The 22719-nt window shown below is 40.9% G+C and overlaps 1 protein-coding gene across 1 annotated transcript in view; it reads right to left on the reverse strand.

Annotated features, from left to right (window-relative positions):
• CACNA2D3 (calcium voltage-gated channel auxiliary subunit alpha2delta 3) overlaps positions 1-22719 on the reverse strand; it is a 1102401-nt gene that overhangs the window by 590492 nt on the left and 489190 nt on the right. Inside the window, exon 6 of the mRNA XM_060238809.1 lies at positions 1708-1839. Within this exon, the coding sequence (XP_060094792.1) occupies positions 1708-1839 (132 nt within the window). The remainder of the gene's footprint in view (positions 1-1707; positions 1840-22719) is intronic.

Here is a 22719-nt window from a genome sequence, read left to right on the forward strand (position 1 = left end):
CAGGTGCCCAAAAAACTCTCTCACACATGCCTTCAAACAAAAACATGGAGTTTCATTAATTAATAAAATTGAAAAATTTGAAGAAAATAAAAAGGAAAACATGGCAGCCAGGGCTATTTTTTTTTTTTAGCAGGAACACACAGGAACGCAGTTCTGGCCGGCTTGGTGTCAGGAGGTTTGGCCTAATATGCAAATAAGTTCCTGCTGGGCTTTTTCTACAGAAAAAGCCATGATGGTAGCAAATATAGTGAATGGCAAGTCCGGTCTAAGATAGAAGCAGTTCTTTAAACTGAGGCTAGACTTTCAGGGGTTTTTTTTACTGAAAAGAATCTTATGGAAACAAATGTCATATTAAGCTTCATTCAATTTAAAAATCCTTGCATTTCTAAAAAAACTTATATGTAGAGTGCAGTTCACAATCTGTGTGTAGGCATTGTGTGTGGTAAACAAGTTTCCAATCTTGTGTATAATCTGTCCCAGTGTTCTTGAATCATAGTTGGTTTTTTTATAGGGTTGCCAAGTCTAACTCAGAAAATATCTGGGGACTTTGGGGGAAGAGCCAGGAGACTTTCACATTCCCTAAAATAAATAAGTAAAAATACAACAGTGCCAGGGTCAGCACATGAGAATAGGCCAAGTAGGCGGCCACCTTGGCGCCACTTGGCGTAGGGGCGCCATGAAGTGCCCCCTCTCCCTGCACCCGCTGCCCTCTGTCTCCCCACGCCTGCCTCCCTGCACTTGAAGACACTTCCTGCAAGCACTCAGGCTAGCCTGCCCCTTTGAAGCAGGTGGGGCTGGGCTGAGTGCTCGCATTCGTGGGCACAGCCCAATGACATCACTTCTGGTGATATCAATGGGCTGCGCATACAAAGCATGCATGGCAAGAGACTGGGGAAGGCGGGGGAACAGGCCTCGGCCTAGGGGTCCCAGAACCCCTAGCGCCGGGCCTGAGCAGTGCAGTTCCCCTGAATAGAGTCTTCACTTCCTCATCCCCATCTCTCTCTCTCTCTCTCTCTCTCTCACACACACACACACACACACACACAGCAGCCGCCAAAGTAAACAGTTTATAATCACACACTTGTGTGGTCTCACTAGGGCAATTTACTCACAAGTTGCTGAAGTTCCAAGTTCTTCAGACTAACACAGGGAAACCAAAGGTTCTAGTTTACCCTTAACTATACAAACAATTTCTGAAAAGATTGTAAAACAAACAGAGGGTCTGAACTGCTTCCCTCCCTTTCTTACAGGCATAGTAATTTTCTGATAAACAAGCTTATGCCTGTTTATCCAAGGAGCGACAGACAAGTGATCTCTCTCAACAGTTACAAACACCTCTTGATGGAACAAAACACCTACATTTTCATGGCAAACAATTGTATATAATTATATGAAGTTTCCATCGTTCTTGTTGCATTTTCATCTGGCAAGTTTAAATGTGAAACCTCCCTGACAATCTGACAACCATTTCCTTGTTAAACTGAAATAAAACAGTTTATGAGTTGTGAATTAATATTAGCTTCTTGTGTGCCCTAATTAGACGTACACCAACAAAGAGTTTTTCGGTTCCCCAGAATCCTAAACTGGGTCAGAATATATCTATATATGTTTAAAGATCTGGAGAGGGGACAGACAGAGAAAGAAGAAAAAGGAGCTGCTCAGCCCCCCCCCTCCCCAAAAGGAAGTGGGGAACCACTATCTTCTTACCTGGGTATTGCCTAAAAAAGCCCTTTGCACTTCCAAAGTACTGCCATATAAGGGAAGGGTCACGGTCAAAGTTGTCAACAAACACTTTGTTCAGTGATTCAGACCAATAGACTCCATTCACAATAGCAGGATCTGTTAAAGAAAAAAGAATGCAAAGAAGTGAGGAATCTTGAGATGGATAATTCATATTCAAAGGTATCTTACATGGCACTTCTGAAATATGGAGGGCTGCCAGTTGCAATCCAACCACTGTTAGAAAATTGAGTGCGATGTATTTCATATGGAAGGGTGGAAGAGCATCGGACAAGGGGGTAGAGAGGTGACCCCTGCTGGCAGTTGTATCAGTTCACTGACAGCAAGCATACACCCAGGGATTTTCAAAGGACTCTGAAAGGAAAGGCTGAGCCAGGCTAATAGAATCAGCTATACTACATTGGACTGGAGAGCTGGTTATTAGCCTGCCTCTGAGAAATAGCAGAGATAGCTGCTTGGGCATCTGAAGTGCTATTATGCAGCTATACAGGATAACAAACCTCTCCCACCTTAGTAATCATATAGAGCTACATTGTCAAAGATATGATAAATGTTTAGAGGGGCGAGCTAGAAGGGACAGAGGCTTGCCATTCATGTTGGGAAAGGACTGTGTCATCCTGTTTTCTGTGTTCCCAACTGAAGAGGTGAGGTGGCTGGCAATTACATTCAGGGGATTTCTCATTTATGAATGCCCTCCCCCTGGAGGCTCCCCTAGCACCTATATCATCATCATCATCATCATCATCATCATCATCATCATCATTTCAATCTCATGAATCACCCCATTCCAGCTGAAATCGGGCTCTGAGCAATATACATCAATAACACAGTAAATACGTGCACATAAAACAAATAAAACCAAATTAAGCTTAAAACGGATAAAAGGAAGTACTTCTTCACCCAAAGGGTGATTAACATGTGGAATTCACTGCCACAGGAGGTGGTGGCGTCCACAAGCATAGCCACCTTCAAGAAGGGGTTAGATAAAAATATGGAGCAGAGGTCCATCAGTGGCTATTAGCCACAGTGTGTGTGTGTATATATATATATATTTGGCCGCTGTGTGACACAGAATGTTGGACTGGATGGGCCATTGGCCTGATCTAACATGGCTTCTCTTATGTTCTTATGTTCTTAAGCTAAAGACATTATAAACCCCAATGGTGTCCTACTAATATTCTTCTCAAAACATTTCTTTTTAACTGGAGCATTTCCTAGTCTTTAGTTTTATTTTTTTTATTTTTTTTATTTATTAATTGATTTGTATCCCGCCCTTCCCACAAGTGGCTCAGGGCAGCTTCCAGAAATTAGTCAATTAGTTGTATTTTATGGCTTGTTTCATGAAGAGTATTTTAGGCTACTGAATACTGCTTTTGTATTTTCTACACCATTAGTAAGCCCTTACCTTGTCTTAAGGTTAATCTTTTATGCTTCTTTTGATTATTCATGTTGTTGTATTGTTTTTATTTTATGACCCACCTGAAGTAGGTGGGTGGAGAGGCAGCATATAAATCTCTTTAATAACAAATAAACAATAACAAATAAATATTCATTATTTAGAAAATTCATATATGTCACATATACATGAAGAACACTTGCTGTCCAGCACCAACAGACAACATTAGGTAATGGAACACTGGGGCCACCAGGCTGTCAGGACCATAGTCTAAAACTTCAGAGTTACCTACTGGCTTTTGTCAGTAATAAAATAATATTGGGGGAGCACAACAGTATTCTCATAACAGTGGAATACTTTCTGCCAAAGGCACAGGTTACATGACAATTTCATTCAATCTAGATAGGTACGGAAATATTCATAGAAAAGAGCAGACAAAGATTCCTATAGCACTTGGAAAAGTAATCAATGAAAATAATTATTAAAAATCTCAAAGACCTTAGTATTAAACTGTAAAGCATTAGTCCATGCAGAGAAACACATGCCAAATGCCTAGCACTTGACACAGCAGTTCCAGTGGCTTGTAAGATAATGACTGATTTTGAATTATTTAGTTTAATAGGTGATCTTAATAGAGTGTGAAAGAGGTGAATTGTTTCCTGTCCTAACATTCATCAAGAACTGGGGGTAAGCTGGGGAAAGAAAAGCAGTGAAAAATCTCAGCTACATGTCTCGGAACTAAGCTTTCATTTAAATGATTATGTTTACCAGCATAAAACAAAAAAAGGCTATTCGTAAGAATAGAATATAATGTATTTAAAAAATGTGTTTCTTGGCATGCAGTATTTTTCTAAATATGAGCGGACCTAAAGAAAAGTAAAACCAAGCAGAACCATGACATCCTAGGCTGAAACTGGATGTTTCCCCAACAATGATACAAGCTGAAATGTCTCTGGATTTTTCCAAGGGTGGGTTTTATCAGTTTGGAAATAAGAAAGATTACTGACGCATAATAGCTGTCATTCCATTCTTAAGAACATATGAAAATAATCTACTGCTGGGGCATCCTTACTACTGCTTCACAGCCCACCAATGGCCCTGGGATCCCTTTCATCCAGCCCAACTTCTTGGAGGCAGCCAGCTGAGCCTCTTAAGCAATTACAACAGTACCTCTTCAGCAGCACTCCTGAAATGTCTGAAAGTCAAGAGGAAGGGGGTGCTCTGTTTAAGAGATGATGTTGGAACTGTCAGCCCCATCTCTAAAGCAGCTGAGGCTCTGAGGAAAAGGGCTACACCACTTTGATAGATGCAGTACATACACACAGAACAACCAGGCCTGGCCTGTCCCTTAGGAAGCCCTGAAGCAATTACAACTGAGAACAACTAGGAAGTTGTGGCTTAAAGAAACTGAAACCATTTTATTTTAGCAAAACTGATCCCTATAATGTATTTCTTATCTAATTTGAGGTTCACTTTATTTAGATCCTGTCAATACATTTTTCCAAGCCATCACAGAACACCAGGAACAATATTGAAAATTTTATGGATATGTTCCTTGCTACCAGGGGGGTTTCTTCATGCTAGGGTTGCCAATCCCCAGGTGGGGGCAGGGGATCCCCCAGTTTGGAGACCCTCCCCCTGCTTCAGGGTCATCAGAAAGCGGGGGGAAGGGAGGGAAATGTCTGCTGGGAACTCTGTTATTCCCTATGGAGATTTATTCCCATAGAAAATCATGGATAATTGATCCGTGGGTATCTGGGGCTCGGGGGGGCTGTTTTTTGGGGGGAGAGGCACCAAATTTTCAGTGTAGCATCTAGTGCCTCTTCCCAAAATACCCCCCCAAGTTTCAAAAAGATTGGACCAGGGGTCCAATTCTATGAGCCCCAAAAGAAGGTGCCCCTATCCTTCATTATTTCCTATGGAAGGAAGGAATTGAAAAGGTGTGCTATCCCTTTAAATGTGATGGCCAGAACTCCCCTGGAGTTCATTTATGCTTGTCACACCCTTGCTCCTGGCTCCGCCCCTAATGTCTCCTGGCTCCACCCCAAAGTCCCCAGATATTTCTTGAATTGGACTTGGCAACCCTACTTCATGCTGAAGCAGTCAAGTGGCCTCAACTAAGTGGCCCTGTTGAGCAAGCCAGCTGTAAAATGCAAGGCCTCTGATTTGAGACTCTTACTTGTTTTGTTAGCCCCCCACCCCAATTTAACAAGATTGCTATTCTTTGGTTAGTGTTTAGTTTGCCTTGTGGTTAGAAGATACAGGTTCTCAGAAACTTATGAAGGTCAGTTTGAATGTAAAACAAAGTATGAAAATTATCTGTGTTCTTAATGTAATGGAGATATCCTGTATATTTTCAAACAATTGAATCCATAGCTTTTCCCCCTCCCCAACAGGATAACCTTTGTGAATCTTTGCATATAATCATTGGTACCTAGGAATATACTGAATTATTTGAGAAAGTGTACCAATAGCATACTTTTTTTAAAAAAAAAATGCCATGCTATCTTGTAGAGGTAGAATCAGAAAGCATAGAAATATTTTTGGCTTCTTGAAAAGTGTTTCTGGCTTTGGCTGTTACAGAAGTTTCCTGGCAACAACCTTTGCAATAAAATTAGAACCTTTTTCCTCCATCGTTTTGACAAGAATGCTGCATGTACAATTTGTTTTACTGCCATTTCTGCAGTTGCTATCAGGATCTTTATTGATATTTAATATAAACACAGCCCTTGGACAAACAGGTAAACTGACAGGAATGTGAAATATAATTGCCAAGGAACAGTCCAAATACATGTAGCAATTAAGGAGCTGTCACAGATGTTATTGACCATCTAAAGCAGAGCTGAGGCAAGCACTGCATTCAGTCTGAAAGAATACAATGGAATAAAATTTACAACACATAATGGAGCCCACTGAAGGCAATTTTGGACCTTGTTCAGTGCAGAATACTCAGTGCTCACAAGCAGTATGAACTTCAAAAAACAACTCTATCAGCAAAGTAGACATTATATTAAATAATGTAATTCGAGTTCCAGTTAAATTTACATACTTCTATTGTATCCTTCATAGGTTCTTTGTCAGCAAGAGTTTTCAAGATTGCTTTCCTGAATAAATCCACCCACCCACCCCCAAAAAACCATGTCCTAAGCAATCCCCAGGATCATTGAGAGGGTGGAAAGATTTCTGAAATTCCTATAGCATCATGATGTCAATGTCTGTCCATTCCCCCTCCCATTTCCCCCATTGCTGCACTGAACAGTGGTGGGGGACAGACAACTTTGCCAGGATGTCCTCCACCAGAATCAGGTAACCTTGTCACACCACACATAAGACAGTTACTCTCCACAAAGTGAGATAAGGAGGGGAGGGGAGGGGGAGAGAGGGGGGGAAAGAGAGAGGAAGGGAGAGGGAGGGAGAGAGAGAGTTTCATCCATGGAGCTTTCATGTAGGTCCTGAATGCCTCTCCTTACTGTGCTTTTTCAAGTGTTTCAGTGGTCTCCCTTTAAAGGGACAGACCAGTTCCATACCTTTCAGTGTTTCATAGATAGTAACAGGAACATAATTATACCATTCCAAGTGACATATAAAATATCACATTTTGAACTCAATTACACAATACTAAAGGTTTTTTTCTGCCAACTATCTGCTGCATGTGTGTTGTTTGCCATATCATATTTTCCACTAGTTTAAAGCCAATTACATTTTTATATTAAAAAAAAACAACTGTTATTGTACTATAAGGTATTAACTACAGTTCAAAATATTCTCAACAGAAGTAGGTGAAATGTCAGGCTGTGGGTTTCTACAGAGCTGTTTGGGATTGAATGACACAATGGCATTTATATATTCAGTTTTAGCTACTCACACTAATGAGGTTATAAGTGTGCTGTATTTATTATATATATTACAAAGGAACACTATCCTTTCTCTGATATTTATGTGAACTGGTTTAGTCACATGGGTTGGAGAGTCCCCATTGGATTCTGTTTGTTGGTTAGAATCGTAGACTGCATGTGCTCCTGAAAGCAGTTTCTCCCATAGCTATAACTTCTTGTTAATAGATGGATGTTGTTTGGAAGACACCTGTCTCTGCTGGGTGAACCTGAGTAAATACCCTATTCCTGACCTGAAAATAAAAGTGAAAATCACAATAATAAGAAGAGAGCTTCGCACCCAGGACACAACAGGAACAGATACTGATTTGCCAGGGATTGGAAAACAAGGACTATCACTGAATAATCAAGGACAACTGGAATGCATGATTCTGCAGCATTAAGTGTTTCCAATCTATACACTACATGAATCCATACCTAGAGCCTAATGTTGCTTGAACTCTATCCTTAAGGTTTTAATTGGTCATCCTTGTTCTTTTTTCTGTATTCCCAAACATTTAGTCCTGGCCAATACTTTAAAAAACCCAAGCCAGTTCATGCAATTTTGTCCATCATTCGGGGGCTTATTGGATGCATCTCTGACAGATATTGTGAAGCTCATAAACCCTCTACTGCAAACTGATATCTGTACCCTGTTGGATTCAGAATCTTGGTGTATGTTTTGGATAAAAGACAAAATCACACTGAAAATAGCTCCTTATCTGTGAAACACAGGGCTACTTCCCATGCTAGAGGAGCAGTCCCACAAGTCACTTCACTGACTAAACGTGCAACATGGGAAGGATTTATTAGCTTATCTATAAATGAACCAGGAATGAGCATGCTTAATTATTCCCAGACTCTTGGCATATCCTTGTTCATCTCAGGAGTAAATATATAAACCCTCCCCAAACTGCAAATTTAGTCACAGAGAATATGAAAGTCTGGGAATGAGATCTCAGGGAAAATCTTTGGCATTTCATTTCTATAGGAAGTGATGTCATTAAAAAGGTCATTGGTGAGATTCATACATAATAGGGAATTTAAAAAAAAGAAAAAGAACATTCTAGTTTTTTTGTAATAGAAGGGCTCTTTTATTGGATTGATGACTAGTTAGAACCATAACTCTGTTAGTAGAGAGGAGATTTAACTGTGATAAACAACTTCTCTGGAAATTGAAGAAGTTATGGATAGGTTTGAACTCTAATGAAAAGGTCACACCACACACAAACACATGTACTTTCTGGATGTACAGAACAATGAGTCAAAGCTTCGCTGACTTGTTTATTTTGGAATTAAATATTTAAAATGAGATTCAGAGGTGCCTTCTGCAGATATTACTATTAGTTGTAGTATTACTAGTGCTCAATAATAAATATAATCATCTATAGCTGAAACAAAAGAGTTAAAAACTTAAGAATACTAACCATGTATTAAACTTATCCTGATTAAGTGCTTTCATGGGTCAAACCATGGCCATCTGTGCAGAACTCCAGATGTTCAGGCAATTCACAATGAACTAGAAACATTTCTAAAACTCATGCTACTGATTTCCAGTGAGTGTATGTGCAGCTGTGCATAGCTTCTATTCTTTATGATGCCTCAAAACCTGACTGTGTGCTTTGCTGTCACAGTTTTCTGAATATATCAATGTAATCATAAAGTATGCCGGGACAACCTTGTCTGCCAATTTATCCAGACTCATGAACATTACAAATTTGTGTCTGGGCAATAATTAATTCTGTTCCATTTCATGGTGTGATTAGAACAAAGAACATGGTGAACGTCAGACTTTTTACTTCCATTCTGCTGAAATCTATCCTCTGTTTCAAGGATAGAGGAAAAAGAGAGAAGATAGTGCTGTATACTGGGGATACTTCACCAAAAACCATTCTTCAGTATTGTTTAGCCACAGCTAGTGTACTAGTCTCAACCTTTGGAAAACTGTTCTGCAATATCTAAGAAAAGATAACAGAAGCTTCTTTACTTCCCCAAACAGCAGGAGTTAAACACTGGGTCCCATGTCAGAGCAACACTTTTTTAAATTGCTGCCCAAATTAGTATGATTTCTCTTTGGGCAATATAATCCTTTCGTTGACTCTAATGGCACAGATGTTTCCTCCTGCCCTTGATAAATTCAACTTGCACAGTCGGGAATTAAGAAATAAATAAATAAATAAAAAGTTTGAGTCTTGGTAGCTCAGTTACCTACTTATATGATGTACGCTAGGCATAAGCTGGTAAAGCTTCCCATACTAAGGATGGACACAAACTGGCTCACAAACTAAAATTCATGATGGGTTTTGGCTGATTCATGGTTCGTGAAGTGAAAGTTTGTGGCAAGTTAACCAGCATAAACTATACATGAACTTTCAAGTTGTTTCTGGAGGTTCATGATGGTTCATGAACAGATACAATTCCAGATGGACTGTCTCCACTCAAGCAAACTTCAAAAAAACATAACTTGGAGGTCATGTAGAGGAGCATCCTGTGGAAATTTCTTGCAACTTTGATGTCTCTAGCTTGTGCAGGATCTATTCCATATGCTCATGAACTTCCTGAACCTATTCCTGTCAAAATGACTGCCAGCAATTTTAACAGATGTGATTCAGGAGTGTATAGAATAGACCCTCTACAAGTTAGAGACACCAACCATGCAGGAGGTCTCTTACTGACTCTCCTCTACCTGGCCTCCAAGTTTGGTGAGGATTGGATATATGAAGTTGGTGTTACACCCTTCCAAAGAATGAACCATGAATCAAACGGAACTGCATTTTCCAGGTTCATGCCCATCCGTATTCTATACCCTATATTTTCATCTACTACTTTCCCCACCTCTGCTTACTTAGTTTACACACACACACACACACACACAAACATACAATACATATTTCAAAGAACAATTCAAGGTCAAAGGGAATTTAACATAAGGATTAAGTGTCAAGATTTAAAAATTAGTGCAGACCTTGATATTTTTGTCTCTTAAGCAAAAAGCTAAACTATTCCCTCCAAACTGTACCACACAGAGACTGAAGGCAGTAAAATGGGACTCTGCTTGTATAATCCCAAAACAAGTGCTTCAAATTGTGTTAGAGTATGATTGGTTCTATAACAAATCCTTCCATATATCTTCTTTACATGGATGCACAAGGTTGCCAAGTCTTACCTGGCTCCGAGGGGTGGGGAGTTTGTTTGTGAGTGCAAAGCATGCACAGCATGATGACGTCACCTGGAAGTGACATTAACACGCTAGGCACCTTGTGCACACGACACTCTAGCAATCAGGTAAAAACTCTATGGGATCAGTTTTTTATCCACATGTGGCATCATGTGTGCAACATGCCCTGAATGATAACATTACTTCCGGGTGATGTCATCAGTCCAGGCATGTTGCGGCATGCTGGAGCTCTTCAGGGACAGGGCTCCCCCCGCTGGCCCATTATGGAGTGGTGGGTTGGAGGCCCCAAAATGGGGGAAACCCTGCCCCCCAGTGGAGACTTGGCAAGCCTATGTAGGCACTATGCTAAAATATGATGAACTTCCATGGATTTATTACTTTATGACTGGAAATGTATATAGAATTATAAAACACTCAGATTAAGGCTGCAACCCTAAATATTTACTTGGGAGTAAGTTCTGTTTAAATCAGTAAACTCAGTTCACAGTTATTCCTGAGAAAAGTCACTTAATATTGTACTGCTTCTTTAAAATTCTCCAACATTTTAATGTACATTGCATGGAACTACAAAACCGATCTCAGGATATTACACATTCAGTTGAATTCAAGACCAAAATGCCTCATTTTGAATTGTGCCAAATTAAAACCTTCAAAAATAAAAAGGTCAGATCATATAAAAAGTAGGAAAAAACTTCATAATTATTCAGACATACATGATTCCTAAGTGTTTTACATTTTAGCTTAGCATTAATGCTAGGAAAGCAGAGCATGTGTTTTTCTTTCTTTATACATGACAGTTCCAAGAAAAAAATCAAAGAGAGGCCTGTTTTACATAGCAGAAGAAAAGAGAATGATTACCATATTCTAAAATAACAGACAAAGTGAAGAAACCATACCACAGCATAAATGCACATGGGAAAAAGTCTATGTATCTTCGTACATCTTTAAACCTTTCTACTGCACTATAAACAATTGCTACAATATTTACATTTGACTCACAATCATCTGAACATATGCCTGGCATAGCCAATCCCAAAGGACTTCAGAAAGCTATAGTCATGATGTCATTTGCTATTGAGTGTAAAGGTTTAGACTAACTTCCAAATGCACATTTTGTGGCAGCTATTGTATCTGGTGAATTGTTTCCCCAGTCATCATTCTCTCAGATAGCATCTCTATGGCTTGCAAGGGTGTGCATTTAGTTTTATGAAAACCTCATATACCTAGCTTCATTATGCTTGGTCTATGGGGAGAAATGTTACTTCTTCCTAACTCATACCAAAACCAGTGCCCCTCATCCAAAGTGCACTGACTCACTTTGGTGCAGACAGCAGTTCTGTGTGTACATTCTATGTGAAGTAATCTATCCATTCCAGTGAATGGGAAAAAGGTTTATGGGCAAGGGACCACTGAACCTCCATGTTAAAGATGGGGCTTTAGAATTACAGGTCGATAGCATAGCATGATATAGAATTTATTTGCTGTTGACTGGCTTACAGATTGAGGTCCATGGCTAAATAGGAGGAAACTTTTAAGGTATGTTAATGATACTACAGGTTATGATACGTGTACTGGAGTTAGAGATCTCATCGCCTCTTATACTGTCTTGGTTATGTTTCTGGAAAATACTTTGTCTACTGTATCACCAGACCAGTACTCCCTCTAAGCTGTGGAGTCTTCTGTGCAAAAAATTCTAATTCGTGAGCTACTGGCATTAAAGTTGGAGCTACTGCATAAATTAACTTGCTCTGAGGCCATTTTTCCTGAGCTAAGACAAAAATGTGTGAGCCAAAGAGAAAAAATCTGTGAGCTTGCTAACACTAACTTAGTCAAGAGGTTGGCACAATTTACAAATGATGCTTATTTTCTCCCTTGGAAGGGGTTAAAAGATTATTTTGCAAGGAGGCTTGAAACTATTCACAGTTATATCACATAGCTTATGTTGGGCACAGTCAATAAGAAAATGATACAGTTAAAATGTATGAGTTTAGAAGCACAGAACAACTATCAGGCAAGACTTATTGTAACACTTAAACAGTTAGGGCTCCTGGATCACTCTTCGGGCAATGCACATCCCCCAGGTTAGGACTCCTAAGCTGCAAGCAGACGGGCAGCTTGCTGCGGCAGCCTCTCAATTTAAAAAAAATCCAAGGCAAACAGCCAAGGCAAACAGACAGCGCATGACTGGCTGCCAAGAGAGGCACAGGCTGAACATGCACCAGAGGAGCAATGGTCATTGGCTCGTTCGTGTCTCGAACTGCCATGACTGAAACGCGGACTTTTTTCATAGTACATTAAATCCAGACCAAGAATGCTTCCGACAACTCCCGCGCATACTTTCTATGTTTGAATGCTCCATTGCAGCCGACTCGTCACAAGTGCACATCTGCTTCCCAGCGAGAGACCACTCCAAATAATATAATTGCACCAGCAATTGTTGACTCAGCCTTCCGAGGTCGGTAAAATATGTACCTAGCTTGCTGGGGGGGGGGGGAAGTGTAATGACCAGGGAAGGCAATGGCAAACCACCCCGTAAAAGGTCTACTGTGAAAACTTTGTGAAAGCAGCGTCACCCCAGAGTCGAAAATGACTGGTGCCTGCACAGGGGACCTTTCCTAAATGGAGGGGGGGAGGCAGATCACCCACCTTTGCTGTCTCCCTGCCAGGCAGGGAGATGGCAAAGGCAGTTCCTGGGCCTCCCACCCCCCCTTTTAACACCCAGGTGGGGTGTTTAAATGTGAGGAAAAGGCAGATCGGCCACCTTTGCCTTCTCTCCGCCAGGTGAAGAGATGGCAAAGAGAGTTTCTGTGCTCCCCCCCATTTAAACACCCTGGCGGGGTGTTCATTTTTTGTGACAATCTACATAGTTTGATGCCCATTCCGGCCTGTTCCGGCCCATTCCGGCTTTTACCCTGTCCCATTTAAATGGGGGGGGGGGAGGAAGATGACCCACCTTTGCCGTCTCCCCGCCAGGCGGAGAGACAGCAAAGAGAGTTGCCGTGCTCCCCCCCATTTAAATACCACGGTGGGGTGTTTAAATGGGGGGGAGGAAGATCACCTTTGCTGTCTCCCTGCCAGGCAGAGAGACAGCAAAGAGAACTCCTGGGCTTCCCCTCCCTGGCCGGGTGTTTAAATTGGGGGGGGGGGCAGATCGCCCACCTTTGCTGGCACCTTTAAAAAACAACAACAACAAGCACGATATCCCACAGTACTATGCTTGCGCGAGTGCGGAATGCCATCTCAAAAAATGAGGTCTGGTTGAGACCTCTGATCAACCAACGACGGGACCAACGCTGCTTAGAACTGAAGGATGGAGGGATGTCTGATCAGGAAATTCATTGTAAAAAAGCTGCGGGATATAATAGCGACGGGCTAGGGATGGATTTAATGGTATGTGTGACAGCGGCCCAAGTGAGATTAATAAAAGGGCACACAGGCTGTGGCAAATCAAAGGCAAGTCTGTGATCAGGTAGGCAAAAAGGGACTATGAGGAGCATATTGCAAAAAACATAAAGACCAACAATAAAAATTTCTTCAAATATATTAGAAGGAGGAAACAAGCCAGGGAGGCAGTGGGGCCCTTGGATGACCAAGTGGTCAAAGGATTACTGAAGGAAGATAGGGAAATGGCTGAGAAGCTGAATGCATTTTTTTCTCTGTCTTCACTGTGGAAGATGAGAAGTGTTTGCCTGCTCCAGAACCACTTATTTTGGAAGGGGTGTTGAAAGACCTGAGTCAGATTGAGGTGACAAGAGAGGAGGTCCTACAACTGATAGACGAATTAAAAACTAAGTCACCAGGTCCGGATGGCATACATCCAAGAGTTCTGAAAGAACTCGAACTTGTGGACCTTCTGACAAAAATCTGTAATTTATTATTGAAATCTGCCTCCGTTCCTGAGGACTGGAAGGTAGCAAATGTCACCCCCATCTTTAAAAAGGGTTTCAGAGGAGATCTGGGAAATTACAGGCCAGTCAGTCTGACTTTACTACCGGGAAAGTTGGTAGAAACCATTATCAAGGACAGAATGAGTAGTCACATTGATGAACACGAGTTATTGAGGAAGACTCAGCATGGGTTCTGTAAGGGAAGATCACAAGGAGCACAAGGAAATTAGGGATCTGGGTTCCTGGTCCTTACAGAGCTCCCAGGCGAAGAGCCACAGGCCAAGAGCCCTTTAGCTCTCGCCCTTCGGCTCGCACCAAATAAAACTTATATTCAATCTAACCCTTCCAGTGGATTTTAAGCTTCTTTTATTTGATATCTGGCCTGATGAATTCGTTAGTAAAGATCAGAAATCTTTAATCTCAACAATGTTGGTAATAGCTTGTATGATGACTGCTAAAAATTTGAAACCCCCACATACTCCCACGATTAAAATATGGTATGATAAGTTATGGGACCAGTACATTATGGGTAAGACAATGGATGACCCTTTCTTCGAAAATGATACGGATTTGCCTATAGATTATGATTTGCTTTGGGCCCCGGTTTTGGGAATATTTCTTTTTTGCCTAATAGAATAAATGGTAGGCTTCCTCTTAATTCTTAATACCTAGCATATTATGTATTGCTTTTGTAAATTGTTTGCTATATGCATCCAATGATCTAAATTGTACTCTTGTATGTTGGATTTGTATTTCTGTTATTTGTTTTCCCTGTGTTCCCTGTGTTCTCTATGTTCCCTGTGTTCCCCTTGTGTTGGTTTGGATTCAATATTATAATAATAATTTAAAAAAAAAAAAGTAAAATGGGAGCATTTGGAAGAAATGGGAATGCCTGTTACATAAACTATTTTAAGGTCTGTGTTTTTTATGTTGTGTTTTGAACTAAAGCAAGCACCCTAATTAGTTATAGACTCATGTATGGGAATAGTTTGACTAAGAAATGACAAGATCAGGGGTGGCCAAACTTGCTTAATTTAAGAGCTGCATAGAATAAGCATCAGATGTTTGGGAGCCACAAGACATGAACATCAGATGTTTGAGAGCCACAAGGAAAGAAGGAAGGCAAATAGATGGGGGGAGGGATAGGTGGAAAGAAAACAACTTTAACTGCATTCTCCAAGCAGCTGGCTGGCTTGGTTTGGAGGACTGATTTAAAGAGAGAAATTCCTTTTCCAAGCCAGCCAATGGGGCAATTGAGGCTTCGAGAGCCACACAATATGTGCAAAAGAGCCACATGTGTCTCCTGAGCCACAGTTTGGCCACTCTTGGTCTAGATGCTCACTTGAAGGTGGAAGCAAACAAGAGAGCGATCAGGCAATTGCCTTCCAGTACCATAAAAGATAGGAAGGCCCCATACTTTTAAATATGAAACTACTACCTTCAATTGGGATTGGTTGCTGCTACTGCTCTATCTATACTGTTTTCCTGAGGAAAAAATAATGAAAAAGACTGTCATTACCTGATCCTTAGAACACTTTTTAAGAAGCAAGTTTCATTCTGATCAATGGAACATTATTGCAAAAATGCAAAAAGCTCTTCTGGATCAGAACAAGGATTCATCCAGAGAGGCATCCTCCTTTCAATAATAGCCAGCCATATCCCTACAGGAAGCACACAAGCAGAATGTATGAAGCCTACAGCCCTCTGTTGCCAGAATATTAAGATTGGTAATTCTGGGTCAGGAAAATCCTGGAAATTTTGGAGGTGAATCCTAAAAAGGATGGGATTGGGGAAGGAGCTTAGTGGAGTACAATGCTATAGAGTCCACCACTTCAAACATGCACTTTCTCCAGGGGAATTGATTTCTGCAGTCTTAAATCTGGGAGATCTTTAGGCCCCCAACCTGGAGGCTGCCAAACCTACCACATAGAGTATTCAGAGGTTCAGAAATTCAGAACATGATGGTTCTGTTTCATAAGTTAACCAACTAATGAAGACACTACAGTGGCCCTTGGATCAGCTTCTTTTCTTTATTGCAGCTACAAACTCCAGAATCCTTTACCTAAGGAAGTTTGCTAAGTGTCTTCTCTACACACTTTTAACAGCAGGCAAGAACATGTTCAGTTTTGTTTAAGCAAGCTTTTAAAATTTCTTGTACAGCTTTTATATTGGTTGTGACAGCCATTCCTATTTTACAACACTTAAGTTATTCCGTGTTGTTTTAATGAATGTGTAAACATCTTTTTATGTGCTTAATACACACATACCCCAAGTGTTTTTAATTTAGAAAGTGGATTTTGGACATGAAATAAAGAAATAGTAGACATCCATCATTAATACTGATTTTAAAATGACCTATGAATCAGAAATATTCCAGATCAGAAGCCTTGAGATGCACGACCCAAATATCTCAGTGCCATTCAGTCCATTATCCATGCTCGACTCAGCCACAGTAAACAGGGCCTGCAAATGAGGAATCTACACCAGTGAACTGTGAAAAATCAGACTATTAATTTTTAAAAATGGGACTGTTTTGTGAAATAGGTTTTGGGAAATAGGTTTGGAGAGAAACTATTATAAATAATGATGCTTCAAAGAAAACAGCTCTGCTGAATATAAACAAAAACTCTTATTTCTTCTTGTGATAAGATTAGATATATTCCAGTAACAGCTTACTTCCAACAAGTTATCAATAAAGGGCGTAATTTATTTATACATCCTTTCTACAAACTGTTTCTGGTCACCTACAACTGATGCCCAGGAATTCTTTACAAGCACTGAATGTTCAAATTATAAGGGGAAAAGGGCGGGGGGGGGGGGCTTTTAATGAAATATACAAGCTCCACACCAGTTCCCCTCAATTTTAGTCCTTCCTAATGATAACAATAATACACTATGTCCCTAGCCTTAGAAATTATTCACATAGACTACATTCCACTATGGGGAAAAAAGTAGGGAAGTATTTTCCAACAGCAATTATTTCTCTTCCCATTGTACCCCTGCCCAACACCGGACTCAGCCAAACACAGACTTCCCCAGGAAAGGGGTTTCAGCAGTAATACAGGGTGAAGCACAGTGAATTGTTCACTGAGCAAGCCCATCTTGGTCAGCAAAAACAACATTCAGAGGAGCCTCCTCTTGTTACTGGTTGGAACCAATCCTCCTGTTCTAGGGTTGCCAAGTCCCTCTGTTGTTGCCCTTGAAAAGAGATGGTGGTTAGTGTCTCAGATGTGGATGGGGACATCGGGAGAGAAATTCTCATTCAACTTTGGGCTAATGAAACATACATTTGTTGCTTTCCCCCATATTAGTCCTATAGAGTCCTATATTTAGGACTGCTTGCCATTCCATACTATTGTCTGATGAAGTGTGCTTAGAGCACACAAAAGCTTACATTCTGAATAAAGTTTTGTTGGCCTTAAAGGTAAAACTTGACTCTTGCTTTGTTCCACCTTTATTCATGTCAGTAAACTGCTGATGTGGGAAGGAAACTGGTGATAGAAAACTCTTCTACATGGAGCAATGGTCTTCAGAGAGTTCTTGAGGAAGCAATTTGTTGCAGGACTAGTTGCCTCAACCTGTTCTCTATAATTCCTCCCCCCCACCCCCAATCAGTTATGTGGTCTGACTAAGGGTAGAAACCTTGTTGCTTATGATACTGCAGGGTGGGGAAAGTAAACAGTTTTCAATATTTTTTTTCCCCAAAGAAGATGCCAAATTGAAGTAAAATATCATTATACATGTTTAGTTATTTATAATACCTGTCAAAACTAAAATTATGCCAGTATTTTAAAAAGGTGGAAGAAGTTACAAAGTTTATCCCATCCATTGCTCAGTATAACAATCTATTGTTTTGCAAATGGAGAAATATGGGATGGTATGTAGCTGTATCAGCTTTCCAGAATTTGGTGTCCAACACTCCTATTTGCAGTGCCACGAGAAATGAAGGGGTATCAAGCTTGAATGCAAACAAAACAAACACCCTAGAGACAAGTGAGACAATGTTGCACATTTTCACCACCAAATTTTTACTTATCCATCAGTTGTAGGTGACAATCACCATGCTTCATCTAGAGGATGGGAAAATTCTGGTTATAATATTCTAAAAAATAGGCACTCATAACTTGACAGTCACTTGGGAAGCGCTGATAGGGGAAGTATGACTGAATGATATTCATAGTTCTTTTTAAGTAGCAAATTGGAAAAAAAAACCCTACTTCATCAAAAGTGACTGTGGTTCGTCACATTTCAATATATTTTTCAAAAAAAAAAAAACCTCTACACATGCAGAATTTCTTTTCCAAGGCAATCAGGGCTTTGATTACAGTCCACATTTATCAACTTTTAGAAAATCAACTCATACTTCAGGGGAGCAACTAAAGTCAAGTGGTGGAATTTCCCTCCCCCATATATGGCCTTTTGCCACTCTTGCTGGGCTGCAGTGATCAAAGGGCATTTTAAGTTTGATTGCAAAAATGAAAGTTTGGAGACTAACAATTCTTTAGCTGGAAAAAAAAAAGCAAACAGCTGAGTCAAACTAGAAATGAATGTCCCATGGAGATGTGGATGGAGGGGATCTAGTTTCATAGAGCTGATTTTTTTTTAAAAAGTGAATTAATTATGATTATATATAACATAGCAAAACAATCATATACAATAAAACTTCACCCCTGTCTTTTTCACTATGTTTTTCCCCCACCACCACCCTGGGTTTTTTTAACCTGATAATTTAAAGAGCTCAAGTCTCCTTGGTGAATTGGAATGTTTAGTGTTGGGAGAAAACATAGACATTGTGGGAATTTCAGAAACTTGGTGGAATGAGGAGAATCAGTGGGATACGGTGATTCCTGGATATAAGTTATATCGGAAGGATAGGGAGGGAAGGGTTGGAGGTGGGGTGGCTCTGTATGTCAGAGAGGATATACGGTCCAGTAAGACTGAGGTCAGAGAATTAGATTCCTTTTTAGAAATGCTTTGGGTTGAAATAGAGGGCCCAAAAGGAAATTTAACTATGGGAGTTTGTTATCGCTCACCAAATCAAAAGAGAGAGGACGATTATAAAATGATGGAAGGATTAAACGTAAAAACGTAAAAACGGCTAAACGTAAAAACTGTGTCGTAATAGGTGATTTTAACTACCCGCAGATAGATTGGGTCAATATGTGCTCTGGTTGAGAGAAAGAGATTGAGTTTCTTGATGCTCTCAATGACTGTGCTATGGAACAGATGCTCTCAGAACCTACCAGGGGTGGGGCGATCCTGGATTTGGTCCTAAGTAATGCCCAAGACTTGGTGAGAGATGTAAAAGTGATTGTGCCGCTTGGGAGCAGTGACCGTAATGTTATTGATTTCACTGTTTGTATAAATAGGAAGTTGCCCAAAAAGACCGCCACAACCACGTTTAACTTTAAAAGGGGTAAATTCTCTGAGATGAGGAGGCATGTGAGGAGGAAACTGAAAGGAAAGGTAAATACGGTCAAAACCCATGGGGAAGCTTGGAGACTATTTAAAACTATAATCCTAGAAGCTCAGATAAAATACATACCACAAGTTAGGAAAGGCACAAACAGGTATAAGAAGAGGCCAGCATGGTTAACAAACAAAGTAATGGAAGCTGTAAAAGGTAAGAAGGACTCCTTTAAGCGGTGGAAAACCAGTCCAAGTGAGATTAATAAAAGGAAACACAGGCTGTGGCAAATCAAATGCAAGACTGTGATCAGGCAGGCAAAAAGGGACTATGAGGAGCATATTGCAAAAAACGTAAAGATCAACAATAAAAATTTCTTCAAATATATTAGAAGTAGGAAACCAGCCAGGGAAGCAGTGGGGCCCTTGGATGACCATGGGGTAAAAGGATTACTGAAGGAGGATAGGGAAATGGCTGAGAAGCTGAATGCTTTTTTTTGCCTCCGTCTTCACCATGGAAGATGAGAAGTGTTTGCCCGCCCCAGAACCACTAATGTTGGGAGGGGTGTTGAAAGACCTGAGTCAGATTGAGGTGACAAAAGAGGAGGTCCTACAACTAATAGACGAATTAAAAACTAATAAGTCACCGGGTCCGGATGGCATACATCTGAGAGTTCTGACAGAACTCAAAGTTGAACTTGTGGATCTTCTAACAAAAATCTGTAATCTTTCATTGAAATCTGCCTCCGTTCCTGAGGACTGGAAGGTAGCAAATGTCACCCCCATCTTTAAAAAGGGTTCCAGAGGAGATCTGGGAAATTACAGGCCAGTCAATACCGGGAAAGTTGGTAGAAACCATTATCAAGGACAGAATGAGTAGGTACATTGATGAACACGGGTTATTGAGGAAGACTCAGCATGGGTTATGTAGGGGAAGATCTTGCCTCACTAACCTGCTACATTTCTTTGAGGGGGTGAACAAAAATGTGGACAAAGGAGACCTGATAGATGTTGTTTACCTTGACTTCCAGAAAGCTTTTGATAAAGTTCCTCATCAAAGGCTCCTTAGAAAGCTTGAGAGTCATGGAGTAAAAGGACAGGTCCTCTTGTGGATCAAAAACTGGCTGAGTAATAGGAAGCAGAGAGTGAGTATAAATGGGCAGTCTTCGTAGTGGAGGACGGTAAGCAGTGGGGTGCCACAGGGCTCGGTACTGGGTCCCATGCTCTTTAACTTGTTCATAAATGATTTAGAGTTGGGAGTGAGCAGTGAAGTGGCCAAGTTTGCGGCTGACACTAAATTGTTCAGGGTGGTGAGAACCAGAGAGGATTGTGAGGCACTCCAAAGAGATCTGTTGAGGCTGGGTGAGTGGGCGTCAACGTGGCAGATGCAGTTCAATGTGGCCAAGTGCAAAATAATGCACATTGGAGCCAAGAATCCCAGCTACAAATACAAGTTGATGGGGCGTGAACTGGCAGAGACTGACCATGAGAGAGATCTTGGGGTCGTGTTAGATAACTCACTGAAAATGTCAAGACAGTGTGCGTTTGCAATAAAAAAAGGCCAACACCATGCTGGGAATTATTAGGAAGGGAATTGAAAACAAATCAGCCAGTGTCATAATGCCCCTGCATAAATCGATGGTGCGGTCTCATTTGGAGTACTGTGTGCAATTCTGGTCGCCGCACCTCAAAAGAGATGTTGTAGCATTGGAGAAAGTCCAGAAAAGGGCAACTAGAATGATTAAAGGGCTGGAACACTTTCCCTATGAAGAAAGGTTGAAACGCTTAGGGCTCTTTAGCTTAGAGAAATGTCGACTACAAGGTGACATGATAGAGGTTTACAAGATAATGCATGGGATGGAGAAAGTAGAGAAAGAAGTACTTTTCTCCCTTTCTCACAATACAAGAACTCGTGGACATTTGATGAAATTGCTGAGCAGACAGGTTAAAATGGATAAAAGGAAGTACTTCTTCACCCAAAGGGTGTACTTCTTCACCCATTCCCACTTTTCTGGTATTTTGTCTTGCTTCCACATCTGCACATATAATGTCTGAGCAGCTGAAAGCATATACCAAATTATCGTTCTATCTTGTTTTGGAAATATTTCCATTTGTAATCCCAACAGAAAAATGTCTGGTGCCTTCTTGATATTATATCCCAAATTTTCGAAGTCTCTTGCTAAATCATTTGCCAAAATTGTTTTGCCTTTTCACAAGTCCACCACATATGGTAGAAAGATCCTTCTTGTTTTTTGCATTTCCTACATTTGTCCGACACCTGATTGTTCATTTTTTCCAGTTTCTTAGGTGTCATATACCACCTATATAATACTTTGAAACAATTTTCTTTAATGTTATAACATGTTGATATTTTCATAGAGTTCTTCCATAAGTATTCCCATGACTCCATCTGTATTTTCTTATTTATATTTATCGCCCATTTTATCATTTGAGATTTAACTACTTCCATAAACCATTTCAATAATAGTTTATAAATTCTTTAAATCAATTTTTCATTTTCACCAAACAGCATTCTCTCCAATTCTGTTTATTCTTGTCTTATTCCATCATTCTTGATGTCCTCTTCAAGCAAACTCTTAATTTGTTGCAATTGAAACCAATTTGGCCCACCTACGGCCGAGCCGCAACAGCGGCCATAGGCCAGGGGGCAGCGTTTGCCTCCTTGTCGGAGGAGGAGACTGAGGGCTTCCCAGGCATCCGGGACTTCAGATGGGGTGGAGCGTTGGGACTGTAAGAGTCCTGATCTCGCCCCGAGCAACGCAGTTTGTTCATGGCTCTCAGTGGTGGCATGTGTAGCCAGGCCGGAGTCATGTTTTTTACAGCAGTAGGCCAGCGATCGAGGCGGCAGTGGGAAGTGGTGGTCCGAGGACGGTGGTCCCGATGGGCGCGTGGTGGCTGGCTGGTCCAAGGGGTTTTGGTTTGGCGCTGGAAAGCCTGTGTGGGAGCGGGCCCCTCTTGGTTGAGGAGGCTCAGACGATGATGGGGCCCTTCAGCAGGGGATTTGAAGATTGCGAGGGGGAAATTGGTTGGGGGCAAGAGTGGGCCCATCAGTTGGTGGGTGATTGATCTGCTGATTTACCCCCCCCCCATTCCATCTCCCCCCTCCATAACACAGTTTTGATAATTGTTGCATTCTGTATTGAGGGAGACGGGGATAGGTCATAAAGAAGGGGTATTTTCGTGGCTGGGTTTTGCTTTCACCCCCCCCTTCTTTCTCCT

This window comes from Heteronotia binoei, chromosome 5, assembly GCF_032191835.1.
Source record: "Heteronotia binoei isolate CCM8104 ecotype False Entrance Well chromosome 5, APGP_CSIRO_Hbin_v1, whole genome shotgun sequence".
NCBI lineage: Eukaryota > Metazoa > Chordata > Lepidosauria > Squamata > Gekkonidae > Heteronotia > Heteronotia binoei.